The sequence below is a fragment of the Lampetra fluviatilis genome, chromosome 51 (genome assembly GCF_964198595.1).
Source record: "Lampetra fluviatilis chromosome 51, kcLamFluv1.1, whole genome shotgun sequence".
NCBI classification, from domain to species: domain Eukaryota; kingdom Metazoa; phylum Chordata; class Hyperoartia; order Petromyzontiformes; family Petromyzontidae; genus Lampetra; species Lampetra fluviatilis.
The window spans coordinates 3,498,764-3,512,805 of record NC_136325.1 but is presented as its reverse complement, the minus strand read 5'-3'; the positions used below and the strand labels follow the sequence as shown (position 1 = coordinate 3,512,805).

General features: G+C 49.0%; 2 protein-coding genes across 10 annotated transcripts in view; one reads left to right on the top strand and one right to left on the bottom strand.

The window, feature by feature from the left end:
* The window catches only part of MCF2L2 (MCF.2 cell line derived transforming sequence-like 2), a 209,917-nt gene that overhangs the window by 110,010 nt on the left and 85,865 nt on the right, over positions 1 to 14,042 (top strand). The window lies entirely within an intron of this gene.
* Positions 1 to 14,042, bottom strand: part of B3GNT5 (UDP-GlcNAc:betaGal beta-1,3-N-acetylglucosaminyltransferase 5) — a 60,174-nt gene that overhangs the window by 19,069 nt on the left and 27,063 nt on the right. The window contains exons 2-3 of one of the 2 annotated variants that reach the window (XM_078878584.1): positions 12,343 to 13,265; positions 5,784 to 10,393 (exon numbers count right to left, since the gene is read on the bottom strand). The exons of the other annotated variant lie outside the window; for it this stretch is intronic. Coding sequence (XP_078734710.1) covers positions 9,877 to 10,393; positions 12,343 to 13,154 — 1,329 coding nt within the window. The 5' untranslated portion in view covers positions 13,155 to 13,265 and the 3' untranslated portion in view covers positions 5,784 to 9,876. Of the gene's footprint in view, positions 1 to 5,783; positions 10,394 to 12,342; positions 13,266 to 14,042 lie in introns of those variants that run through there. 2 annotated transcript variants of the gene reach the window in all.

Below are 14,042 nucleotides of genomic sequence, written 5' to 3'. Positions count from 1 at the left end.
CCACCTCTGGTATCATGTGAAGATGAATATCTCCGTATACCGTAAGAGGGTGAATAACTGCACGTGCATGCACTGTGGTTTATTGTTGTTGTTCTTACACAATTGAACAACCAAAAAAAGTTGGGACTTTTAATGTCCTGGGGAAGACTCGACAAGAGATGCCATACTCTTTGGTTCTTTCGGTAAAGTCACGTAGATGATCAAATAAAAAAGAATAATAAAAATAATAAAATGAAAATAACTAAATTAAATCACGACGTTTCGGAGGCAACACAAGCTTCCGTCATCAGGTGGAACAGCCACAGCAAAATTACCTACTCACTACAGTAATTTTGCTGTGGCTGTTGCACCTGATGACGGAAGCTTGTGTTGCCTCCGAAACGTCGTGATTTAATTTGGTTATTTTCATTTTTGTATTCTTTTTTATTGTTTCACCTACGTGACTTTACCGAAAGAACCAAAGAGTATGGATCCTTGCAGTCACGAAAACTTCCAAATCTAAAAAAAAAAGAGATTCCATTACAGCTGCCTCCTCGACGAGAGGACATAATCCTGCGAACACGAGGGGCAGGTGGAAACCCTGCCATGTACACGTCCCACCACGACTAGAGATCACCAGTACATCTTCTTGGTTCTTTCGGTGAAGTCACGTAGAAGGGAAAAAAAATAATTAAACAATAAAATAATTCTCACGACGTTTCAGCCACAACGCAAGCAGCCGTCCTGAGGTGAAGAACAGGTCCGTCGGAAAGACAGCGTCTGAATCGAAAATCACCAGTACAGTTTAGCTAGGCTGCTCCACCTGATTAAAGTATTCCCGTTTCACCTCTGTTGGGCATCATCATCATCATCGGTATGGGGCAGCTATTGCTCACACACCTCCGATTCTCGCACCTACGATCAGCATGGTTAGCGACGTACGGTTTGCGAAACAAGTTCTAACATACATACACCCAATTGGCAGAAGTTATTGCAAGGGCTGTTACAGAGAGTAGAGTTGTTGGGCGTTGGTAAGGAAGAGGTGGAAGCGCCAAACTTGTAACGTCTCAGCTACTAAAATCCCTTCTCGCACTCATGCATAAAATTGTTTGCGTCGAAATCTGTTCCTTACAAATCATGCCACCGAATTTGAATGCTGTTGATGCGTTCACCAAATGCTGAAGCGTCACATCCACAGCCCTAAACGCACGTGACGAAACAACTCGAAACAACTCACAACATTGCAGTAAAAAGCTGGATGTCAGCACACCGTGAGCAGAGTGCTGATAGGAGCAACGCACAGGTGCCGGGGTGGAAAGCAAGGGGACAACTTATGATACCAGCGTGCGACTTCGTACAGAATCACAGCTGGCCTTGCTCCCAAGCGGTGTTGCTTGATATCAAGTCAATCCGTGTGACCAATCGCGAGTTCACCTCGTTGTTGCAGAGGTTCACGGTTCGAGCCCGGTGGCCACTCTAGTTAATGAAACTACATTTTAATTTTTTTTTACCAGGTAAGGCCCACTGCGCTGCTATATAGCGCCTTTTGGCGTCATCTGGTCCAACACCATGTGAGACTAGGCTCAATGAAAGCTGTCTCGGGTGTGGACCAATCAACTTCAAGGACAGTGCATATCATTATCAGAGTTATGTTTTTTGTTTGCATTATGACTGCAGGTATTGTGGTCTATGCAAACATGACTCCACGTAAAAAAGGTGTCAGTTTTGTTGCCAGATAAAAGGGTAAAAAAAAAATTATCATATTTTTCTACTGGCAAATGAGGTTCCAATAGTGCTGCTATATAGCTCTTTGTTTCCACAAGTGATCTGGCCACAAATGATAGCTAAAAAAAGTAACAATTCATCGTGTGGAAATTTACAGCAGCCAAACACTCTAAACGCGTCATGTTGTTTCTAAACGTGGAGGGGAAAAACCCGAGGACCCGGAGAAAAATCCGCGCGACCACGTGGAGAGAAAGAGAGAGACACGCAAACTCCAAATACACAGCAGGCGTCAGGGTCGGCATCGAACCCACGACCTCCTGTACACCTGGCGAGGTAGTTAACATCTCCTAGCCACCGTGGCTAATGCCATCTGCTTCACAGTTGATGTTAAAGGTCCCGTGATGTTGTTCAAGGCGGGCGCGTCTCGGTAGAAATTTGAGAAATTTCCTCGCGAGTCACTGGATTGGGCTAAACCACCGCAACATTGCCTCCCCCTCCCGCTATTGGCACACTTCGCTCTGTAAAACGGTTCCCTTTGGCAAGAACCTTTCGCTTTAAGAATGACGGGAATAACCAAATGCACTGTCCTAAACGCTTCTCAACTACATGATGCGGAGTTCACGTGCGAGTCTGAGAAGTGATATATTCAATTCACCCTTAAAACTTGGCGTGACGTCGACACGATGCCGTACGATTTTATTACACGAAAATAAATTGTAACAATAATGTGTTAATCCCACTTGAAATAAAATCAAACGGGTTTCCTTTTATATGAGATACAGAATCCCAGTGCAATCCCCTGGTTACGTATATCATACATACTTATGCAATTTTAACTTATATACTTCATATATTTCACGAATTTATTTTGAGTGATTTGTTTTCCTTTCCCATACTTTGTGTTTTTTGTGCTGCGTGTTGTTGTAACCACTTAAGGAGCTTCATAGCTCATCGGATTTATCCAGGATAAATATTATGAGTCTAATAAGTATTGACAAAACAATGTAGTACAATTTTTTGTATCATCTTATTGCATTTATTAGTTCTTTTTTTTAGATCACACGGTGGAACAGTTGTGCCGGTGGCTGGCACTGTGAACCCACCGACCCGATTCTCAGCCACAGCAAACCCCTTGACCAGCCAACGCTGACCAGCGTGGTGAAGTATGGTCGAACAACCCTCATCAACGCTGTGTGGCATGGGGAGGCCTTCTATCTAGCAATGGATTGACAACGGGCTGTTGATACATATGGTTAATGTTTATTTTCCAAACACACATCTGTAACCTGCAAAAAATACGAATGCTTATAAAATGCAAGATGCAGAGATGATCACAAAACGCAGGGATTCACAGAAAAGGAAAGCGCACAGAACTGCTAAATAATGCAGCCGGCATCTTTTTGATGGAGACATTATAGCCTAAGGAGAGTGCTCAAAGTAGTTCCAACATACATGCAGAGTAATCTGGTAAAAAACGAAAGGTGGAGCCCTGAAATTGCTTGCTCAAACCACTGCTGCCAAGTCGGAGCGCCTCTACGAGGGAGTTCTCTCTCGAGAGAGGTAGCTCCTTTAAATCGATTTGGCCTCATCCCTAAAACGTTGGCCAGGAATCTGATGAGCTACAAAGCTCGTTTTTTTTCTTCTTGGTTCTTTCGGTAAAGTCACGTAGAAGGGAAATAATAAAATAATAAAAATAAAAACATAATAAAATAATTCTCACGACGTTTCGGCCACAACGCAAGCAGCCGTCCTCAGGTGAAGACCAGGTCTGTCGGGGTCTTCACCTGAGGACGGCTGCTTGCGTTGTGGCCGAAACGTCGTGAGAATTATTTTATTATGTTTTTATTTTTATTATTTTATTATTTCCCTTCTACGTGACTTTACCGAAACAACCAAGAAGATGAATCCCTGCAGTCACGAAAGCTTTAAATCGAAAAAGCTCGTTTTGTTTACAGACGTCCGGCACGGTCACGGGATCAGACGAACCACGCTGCATCCCATTTACACTGCTGGGCGCAGGGAGGCGATTGATATCTGCAACACCGCTGGTTTGGTGTAAACAAAGTGATCAAACAATAATAATAATAAATAAATGGGACTCTTCGTGAACCATCCTGAAGGGAATTCCAGATTTCACATCCACACAGTGGAGGTTTCGTGTCCGCGTTTGCGAAAATCTCGCCACGCCGTGGCGCATTCTCATCAGGTAATGCTGGCGCAAAGCTGTCAAAAATAATAGAAATGTGGAAAAATATTGCTCAGGCTGTGTGTATATATATATAAAAGCCAAATTATATATACAACGTTAATAAAATTATACATTTTGCACATTTTGTAAATAAAAAAACGAAACATTCAGTAAGTGACTCAAGGACCCAGTGAGCGTTTTAAATTCATCGCTGGTCGTCAGTACCACCGATTCGCACGCGCGACAGCGACCGATGCAATACAGGAACAGCGTCGCATATCCGACCATCAACAATGCCGTGTAAACAAACCCTGCCCTGACCAATTAACCGACCCCACACAAACACACAGGGCAGTATCTGGGCATGGACGGTGCAACTGTTCTGTTCTGCGGGCGTTCACACACCCGATCGTTTCGCGTACGCGCGAGCCCGCTCCGATCCTTGACCACGTTCGAGAACTTGGGGCCTTTCGCCGTGTTCGACGCGGTTTGACTTTTACGTCCACCGCTATATTTGCGCACGGAGTAACTGTACGTGAATATAGACGTCCACACACCTGAACTTCTGTTCACGTGTAGCGTAGTTCACCAGCGAGCCGGACACGCCGCTACCTTGTGCTGCATTTTTTTTCTCTTTCCCACTCCCGACTAAGCTGCCATACACCATACTGCGATTGCTACACACGACCACATTCCAGACAACCACCACATCCCTTGAGGACTCTCATGAGTTTCCAAAGTCCATTTCCCAAGGCGTGTTTATCTTTTTGGCACATCTCGGCAAATAACATTCCACCAGGAGCGTCAGAAAGGGCCACAATCCAGCTTCAGGCACATTGAGAGGGGCAATAAATAACGGGGCCGGCAATTAAGTGTGCAGGCGTGGGGGGGGGCTGCGTCTAATGCCGAGGCTACAGTTATTGGTTCGTGGTGCTGTGCGTGCGCAAATTATTTTAACCGGTCCCGGGCCTCCCCTAGGTCGACTCGGCCTCAAATGAGTCCCTGGTGCGGTGTGTAAACATCGCCACTGCTGAGACAAAGGTGGCCGGGCGTGGTGTTGGCCACCAACCCCCTCGTATACCGATCCGGCCTTCATAGTTGCAGAGGTAACAGTACTTGCCCCAACAGTGTGTTAAGGCTACACGGGGGATCTTTATCTTTGTGTGTACGTGTGTGGCCATGTAGTGTGTGTGCGCGCGCGCGTATATAGGGGGTGGGGAGCCATAGCGTAGCAGTAACCACGCTGTGCTACGAACCCGGCGACCCGAGTTCGATTCCCGTGAACGGGCAACACTAGTGACAATTAACTGGTCCTGGGCCTCCCCTAGGTCGACTAAGCCTCAAATTAGTACCTAGTGCGATGTGTAAACATTGCCACTAAGGCCACACCACCATTTCAAGTGTTGTGCATGCCATAATACGTGTTCGATAACAGAACAGTCGGAGGCTACACGAGGAATATTTGTATTTGTGGATGGTTGTGTAAATTAGAAATGGAAGGATGCATCAAAATGTATTCATAGATTGAACCGATTCTTACGCTCGTGGTACAAACATCAGATCGCTAAATGTGGAAATTAAATATTTACAATTTACACAAATTATCTGCTCATATTACATTTAGGCAAACGGATTTCTTAAAACTGTACAGTGTAGTCGAAGCAAACGAGAAACAATACAAACGCGATGGTAAAAAAAAAACGAGACCACATTGATTTTCTTTATACAATCGCGACCCCAATTTGCGACTATCCATAAAATAACTATTTAACTAACTTTTTATATTCTTGGTTCTTTCGGTAAAGTCACGTAGAAGGGAAATAATAAAATAATATAAATATAAAACAAGTGCTGTTATTGTTTTATATTAATATTATTTTATTATCTCCCTTCTACGTGACTTTACCGAAAGAACCAAGAATATGAATCCCTGCAGTCACGAAAGCTTTAAATCGAAATCAAAATTTTATTTTTTATACTATTTATTATTTTACCAGGTAAAGGCCTACTGAGCTATGTAGCTCTTTTTCAGAAGCGACCTGGCTACAAATGACAGCTCGACAGAGTGGCTTATCATGTGGAAATTTACAAATATTCTAAGCGCATGTTTCTAAATGTGGAAATTTACAAATATTCTAAGCGCATGTTTCTAAATGTGGAGTGGAAAAGCCGGATGACCCGGAGAAAAATCCACGCCACCACGGGGGGAGAGACACGCAAACTCCAAATATACAGCAGGCGTCAGGGTCGAGATCGAACCCACGACCTCCTGCATACCAGGCGAAGCAGAACACATCTCGCAACCGTGGGGGTCAATAACTCCTTGATGTGTTTGTGTTCGTGTATATTGGCGTGTATCTATATATAGGCTTTTTCTATACCGTTATCCTCTCGTAGATGCATTAACGGCATTCTACCGGCATCAGAGTCCGTTAAGTGGCTGCTGCATGTGACTGATTAGTCCAGTTAAATGTCTAGGGAGTGTGCGCCTTGGGTGAGACTTAATGAAATTCCGATGAGACCCAGAACACTGTGGTTGGTGATGGTGGTGGCAAGCAGTGACGGTGCTAGCCATTTCAATTGGGGGGGGGCCATAAGCAGACAATTAGGGGGGCCCCCCTCTTTCAATACCTAAAGTTCTAGTGAGATGACTGAAGAGCTATGGAGAAGAGATATAGAGTTGTAGAGAAATGTAGACAAATAAAAGATGGAGTGAGACGACAGAGGAGACATGCAACAAAGAGAGACGAGAGAGATTTTCTTTTTATTTAGATGTTTATGTTTTTAAGAATCCAGGTCCATTGAGTCGCATGGGGTCCTCAGGTCAATACTTGGGTTAACAGAGCGATGGCTTGTGCCAGACAGACTGAAATGTGAAGGCCTTCCAATGTTTTATTATCGGCGTAGTCAGGGAAAAATGCCGTATCACAAACTGGTACGCGTCACATTTTGTTTTGAAAGTCTGCAAAGGATATTTGTGCGTTCACGGCGAGCCAATGCGCGTGCCTTGAGCGCACGTGTGTGCGCGCACGTCTGTGCGCGCACGTCTGTGCGGGCATGTGCGTGCCACTTATTGGCGAACGGCGGTTTGTTGTTGTAGCTTTATGGGAGTATCCAGGGACGAGTGGTGGTACGGCAGTGCGCTGTGAACTCGGGGACCCGAATTAAAATTGTGGCCACGGCGAACTTCAGGGGCGAGCGCTCATTTTGACCAGTCCTGACCTCCCCAACTCCTGTTTCCTTCACCAACCAACACGGACCCGGGGTAGTGAAGTATCGTTTTAAAAACTCATGACTTGGCATGGAGATCTTTGACAAAGGGCTGTACAATTATTACTTCATTATTATTGTGTATGTATGTGTGCGTAATACAGTTTAATGGATGTGCTTTTGTGCACAACGTATACACGAATGTGTCTTTGCGTGCGAGCTTCCCTATAAACATTTGGTGCAAAATATCTTTCGCCAAGGGATTCAAGAATAACGTGTACGTTCTTCAACACTTTTATTTTTTTCCCCTGACCTAGATCAAAGTGAGCTTTTGCATTACCAATCATATTTTATTCATCTAACCACCTCTATAAGAATGTGCAAGACACACTAATTTCACATTTGGAAACTCACCGATCAAGGCAAACACACAACCCATTTTTTGGAACACTCTCAAGAACGACAATTTAAAAAAGCACGTGCAAATGACGGCAAAGCTCTCGATTATAATCCGTGTCTATACACACATACATATGGCTATGTGAAGGCTCATTCAATAAACAATTGTTCTGTAAGTCACCGGTAGAGAGAAAGTCAAACACCTAAGCGTAACTATGGTATCACCTGCATTGTTAGTGCATTTGCTGCTGATACATCGAAGGCTTGGGTGGCCCACTTTGGAGCCGTAAAGTCTGTTTGCCTACTGAATTGCATTTCTGTGCATTTGAAAATTACCGGGCCGTCGACCCAGGCACCTAGTTGACCTGGCTTTGAACATTAACCATTTTTTTTTCTCACAATTAGTTGGTCGTTGAGCCCCTTGTGGTTATGCCTTCCGAAATGTACGCCTCCAACGCGTTCTTTAAATGCTCACTGCTACCGCAGGCAATGAATTTGTCCGCAGGTGAATTCGCTCGATGACCAAATCGCCAAGGTCGAGGAAGCTTAGCAGGGTTCAAGCCTGGGCAGATGGTGGCTGGATAGGCGACTACGATGCAAAACAGGTGTTATAGGCTTCTGGGAGGCGTACGGTGTCCAAATCCAATGCCGCGCTGTAAAGTCGACGTTACGATGCCGTCAACGAACCGCAATGGGCCAGCATGGTGAGGGTATGGGTCAAGGAACTCACAAGACCCACGCGGTGCGGGGAGATCCTCATCATCCAGCAGTGGATTAACAATAATAGCTGTTACACGTGCATTGCTGTATCACAGTGCTGTACTTTATCAGAGTAAGTAAGGCATCTCAGACATTGACTCAAAACGACCAAAAACAAACACCGCTTGGCTTAAGCCCTTTTTTAAAAAAACTGTGGTTAGAACACCTGGAAATTCAGAGTTTGCGGGATCGAGTTTTGGTTGCAACAGTTCAGCGAATGGCCGAAGGGAGAGATAGCAAGGTGCGTGCTCTACCTTGTGACCCTCTCACCCTCGCGTCTAAACCTCATGTAAACGAAACAAAACTTAGGATTTTTTATTTTACCAGGCAAGGCCAACTGAGCTTTGTAGCTCTGGCCACAAATTATCGCCCAACGAAGTGGCTTGTCGCGTGGAATTTATAGCAGCAGCCAAATACTCTAAACGCGTGACGTCGATTCTAAATGTGGAGGGAATAACCGGAAGACCCGGAGAAAAATGCACGGGACCACGGGGAGAACATGCAAACTCCAAATACATAGCAGGTATCAGGGTCGGGATAGAACCCACGGACCTCTTGTACAGCAGGCGATGTAGTTAACATCTTGTCGCCGTGGCGCCCCTGTAAAACTCGCAAACTCCTGACCCCCCCCTGAGCACGATTGTCGACAGGATGTCCGCAGCTTTCATAAACTTCGTCACGTGATGTGCAAATGAGCAGCAAGCCCTGTGACACTGCCTGGGTTGTGGACAAAGGAGGAGCCGGAAGGGGTGCCTGGTCGTGCGAGGGCTGGAGCTTTCCCGAGTCGGTCCTCCAATACAGAGATCATGTTTTATGGCTTTTCGGCAAACATCCGCACAGAGTAGCATTGTACCACTACTCACGCATGTACGTGTAAACATGCGTGTCGTGTAACCCGTGTGTTTAAAGTGTAGTGTGTTCAGTGTTTTGCCGTTTCCGTGTCTGCATGTCGCCTATGCTGTCCGCTTTTGTGCATCTGTTGCATGCGATGTACGCACGCGTATGCCACGAGCGTGAATGTGTGCGTTATATACACTGTGGTTTTGTCGATTACCTATTCACGTTTGTGAGCGTATCCGGAGACACAGCGTAGGTGCGCGTGTATTCACATATGCAAGAGTGTTCATATGAAATTCCTGAAGACGGCCGGTCAGTCGCAATGTCTTCATGAGCAGCCCTGAGACAGTGGTCAAAATTCCATCTTCCTATGGCGGATGACTGGTCTCGCGACATCACTTCAAGATCGGTTGACCCTCGCAACGTTCTACTCATTGAATTCACCTCATAGAGGTGAAAGTGATGTTGCTGATCGTGACACGGATGATGAGAGGTGACGATTGTTACGGCGATGAGTGACATTCGTGGTGATGACGATGATGAGAGGTAGGCGACGATCATGATGAAAACGATGATGGTGATAATGATGACAACAACGCTGAAGATGCCAACGATTGCGACGACGGCGGCGGCGGCGTGTCGACTGAATCGCCGACCGCGACTCAAACTTCACCCAACCACGAGTCGACCGCGTTCCCCGTGCACATCCCACGCACGCGCAGAAGAGTCACGGACCCCGGCGGGCGACCCGAGCCTCCGCCCCCGCCGCCCGCCGGCGCTCAGAGCGGCATCGCGCAGGGGTAAACGATGTGGACGAAGGGCAGGTTCACCAGCGCCGCGTTCACCACCCCGCACAGCGCCCGCCGCGCCGCCGACGCCGCCCCCCCTCCGCCCCGGCGCTCCGCCTCCGCGGGCCCCACCACCGCCTCCTGCCACAGCGCGGCCATCTCGCCTGCGCCCACGTGGCCGTGCGAGCTGAGCACGCGCCCGTGGGCGCACGGGTGGCGCACGGCGCGCCCCTCGCCGCACAGGAAGGGCTCCGAGCGAGGCCGCGGGGAGCCGGGGATGCGCGACGCGCACACTCCCAGGAAGACGTCGTCGATGTAGAGGTCGCGGCGCAGGGTGAGCGCGGCGCGGTAGGCGCGGCGCGCCAGCCCCGCCGACACCACGTAGGCGGCGCCCGCCGTGTAGTCCGGGTAGGCGGGCAGGGGGTAGATGTCGGTGGGCACGAAGTACTTGCTGGAGCGGGAGCGCACCGGCGGGGCGCCGCGGTGCACGTGGCCTACCCAGAAGTCCCTGTCGACGGCGGGGGGGGGGGGATGTTCGTCATTTCTCGTCATCGTATGCAGCCAACTGCGCTAGATAGAGGGTGCGAAAGGAGTAAGTTACGAAAATAAATTGAAATATTCAAATGCGGTGGAGACGGCGAGATTAAACCGTGACCTACATGAGGATGGATGTGACAATGCAGCGAGCGATAGAGACAACGGGAGAGACTGCCACGTGCTGCAAGCAGTCACCTTTGTCAGAATTTCTTATTTTGATCAAAGTCTGGCCAACGACGACAACCTGTGGCGTTTTAGCCAAGGCCTCCATCTGTGGATTGTTGTCATTCTCTTCGTCTAGTTGTCTAAAGCAGCCAAAGATGTCGTACACCCTTGAGATATTCAGTGTCAGTGTGAGGCGGCACAATTATGACCCTCTCCCGATATTATCTGGCCAGTCAACCACTTAACTTAATTTTTACGTACATACTAGCAAACCGCACGTCCTTTTGACGTGACCGTCCATCCGTCTCCAGCCAGCCAGGAAAAAAAACTTGCATTCTTATGCAGAGCTCTGTCTCGTCCAACCTTTCTCTTGCCTGGTCTGTACTGTAGATCCAAATTAGTATCTTGATTTCTCACTTTGTCTGTTTCTCAATTCCCCGTCTCCACCCACTTCCCTCCCCACTGTATCTCACCCACTTCCCTACCTGTTTCTCTCTCTCTCTCAACTCACACCCTCGGTCACTGTATTCCCACCTCTCCCTTTCCCATCTCAATCTCTCTTGCCCTCCTCTCCCTGAATCCTCCCTTCCCACTGCATGTTGCCTTTCAGCGCTCTCCTCTTTCCGTTTCGCACTCTCTCTCTCTCCTCTTTCCGTTTCGCACCTTTTACCGCTCTCCCTGGGCCCCTCTCCTCTCCATCTTTACCTCCCTCCTCTAACTTTCTCTCTCACCTCCATCCTCTAGCTCTCTCCCTCACCTCCAGTTCCCCCCCCCCTTATCTCCCGCCCTTCTTTTTCACGCAATACAGTGGTACGAGTAGGAGAGTGGGATGCACACGTGGGTGGGTGGGTGGGGGTGAGGCGTGATGTCAGCTCGACGCACGGACCCGGCTCAACTCCGTGGGACGGCGGGCGACGTCACCGTGCAGATGTGCGCGGTGACGTCGCCACCGAGCATGCTCTGTTGGGAGCGAGGCATCCAGCCAGGCAGGAATAAACCCAGGTCATCCGGCCAAAAGACATTTTACTCAGGTAGTACGATATACATGGTGGCTATGTACGCCTGGAAGTCCAGCGCTTTGGATGTGAAGGCTGGTGAATCACATGAAGATGTCAAACCCCTTTCTCATGGACGCTCTTGTGGTCACCATCTCCTGGCTTGTTAGGGAAATGGCAGTACGGCAAGTGGATTAACTTTTATCCATTCGGGGATTGTACTATGATGAAGAGCCATTTCCCGAAACACCGCACGCTATTTATTTATTTATTCCCTTCCAAGGCCCACAGTGTTGTTGGCGAGCTCGATTATTTTTTTATTGTCCGGGGATGGAGTGTTACGCGGCCCCGACCCCGTCGCGCGTGCGAGTGGGTTTCCCCGCACGCGGACGCTTGTTTTAAAATGGAGTTGGCCAAATTTCACAACGCAGGATTACAGAGATCGGGCAAAATAGCCGACACCCCGGTTTCTGGCTACCTTCAAACTTCGCCCGTGGTTTCCCACACGCGCCCGTGCCAAAACTGCACAACGTTACCACCCCCTCCCCCCCCCAAGATGCAGTGGGACATGTGTGACGCTTAAATAAAATAGTATTATGATTCTTGTCTTTAAACTGCGTGCTCCTTGAGGGTGTTTTCGGCACTAACTCCGTGAACGGAGTGAATACTGCTGAGGCTGGGACTGGTGGGGCTCGGGCTGGTGGGGCGGGGGCTGGTGGGGCGCGGGGATGCAGCCCGTCGCGGGCAACCCGTCGCGTACCTGGGCACCACGCCTCCATTGCCGCGCTTGACGCCCAGCAGGTACCGCACCACGTTGGGCGTGTGGATGAAGACGTCGTCGTCGACGCTCATCACGAAGTCGGCGTGCGGGCAGAAGCTGTCCACCCAGCGCAGCTGTGCCACCAGCTTGGTGGTGAGGTTGTAGAAGTCGTCCACAAAGTCCTCCTGCACGATGTCCCCGTGCTCCACGTCCTCCTCGCGGAGTCGGGCCTGCAGCGCCGAATTCACTCCCTCACCTCCGCCGCCTCCGTCCTTGGGAAGCCCCACGATGAACATCACCCTCACCATCCCGCGCCCACCTTTGCCGCCTTCGCCACGCGGCTCGCCACCGTCCGACGCCAATTCCGATTCGTGGCCAACGCGCCGATCGCCAGACGTCCCGCGCGTCGACCCGTCCGGCCCGAGGGCCTCGTGCGGCCGCCCCCACGTGGCGCGGATCGCGTCGCGCCTTTCGCGATTTCCCGGCGGCGTTTTGACGAGCGCCAGCAAGAGCACCGCTTCGTCGGCTCTCCCGCACGCGTCCGGGTGGTTGATGAGGTAGGTGTGCGTGTGCGGGAAGCGCGCCTTCCTGTCGGCCATGCCCAGCGCCTCGAAGTCATTGATGACGTAGCGGTACGAGTAGGACACAATGTGGCTGGCCACCGAGCTCTCGAGGAAGGTCGTGCGATACACGATCGCCACGCACACCAGCAACTGGATGACCAGCAGCTGCAGGAAGCGCTTGCGCCGCTTGATGAGAGCGGTCGCCAACTGCTGGGGCCAACTCGGGCAGCCTCGAGTGAGGAGATTCATCCCGCTTGTCGTTTGAGGGCAAAAGTCGAGAAGTGGATTCGACTGTCTGCCCTGGTGTTGTGTGTGGAGACACTGCAAGGCGTGATGTAAGTTTTGCAAGAATGCGGTTTCCTGGAGGAGATGGTGGAGGGAAGGGGGTGAAACGGGGAGGAGGAAGCGTGGAGAATGAGACGAACGTACATATGTTGAACTTTGTTCGCACCATACGTAGCCGACCGTGCTATGTATGTATGTATGTTGAACTTCGTTTGCAATCGTGCTACTCGGAGGTGCAGGAGAAGGACAACAAACTAAACACAGAGCAGTTCTGAAGAAATGAGTGGAGGTCCTTCTGCCAGCAGTGCCGTGTGTAAGCCATTGCAGGGCTGCACCTTGGCTGATCGTGAGGTGTGCTGGTTTTTATATGCATAATCTCAATATGCTGTTATCATTTTACAATAATTGCATTTCCTGGTATGACCATCATTATAAAAGTCCACTTTGTTTCCAATTGATCCGGGCTGTGTGCAGCTCTTTAGTCAGATGTGGAAATCCCCCAATTCAATTGGCAGGGTTGTTAATCTTATAATCATTATACAACCAGCCACTGTTGATGACTCACAAAGTGGCACCACATTTGATTTCGCCTACGCCAGAGGCGGAGTGAAGTGTTTGGAGTTTGATCGCTGAAGTGAGATTTCAAATCGCGTGGCTTCCAACTACCAGTCTCACACGATCCATCCACTGCACCAAATCGTAAAAGGAAAGACTTCCAATTTGTTTTGTTAACGCCATGTGTTACCTCCGGTATTAACACTGATGTATAGCCAAGAATAAATGTGACTATATCTACACCAAAATTACCGTTATCTGCAGCGTGTTACCTATTGTCTCACTCAATCTGCATCA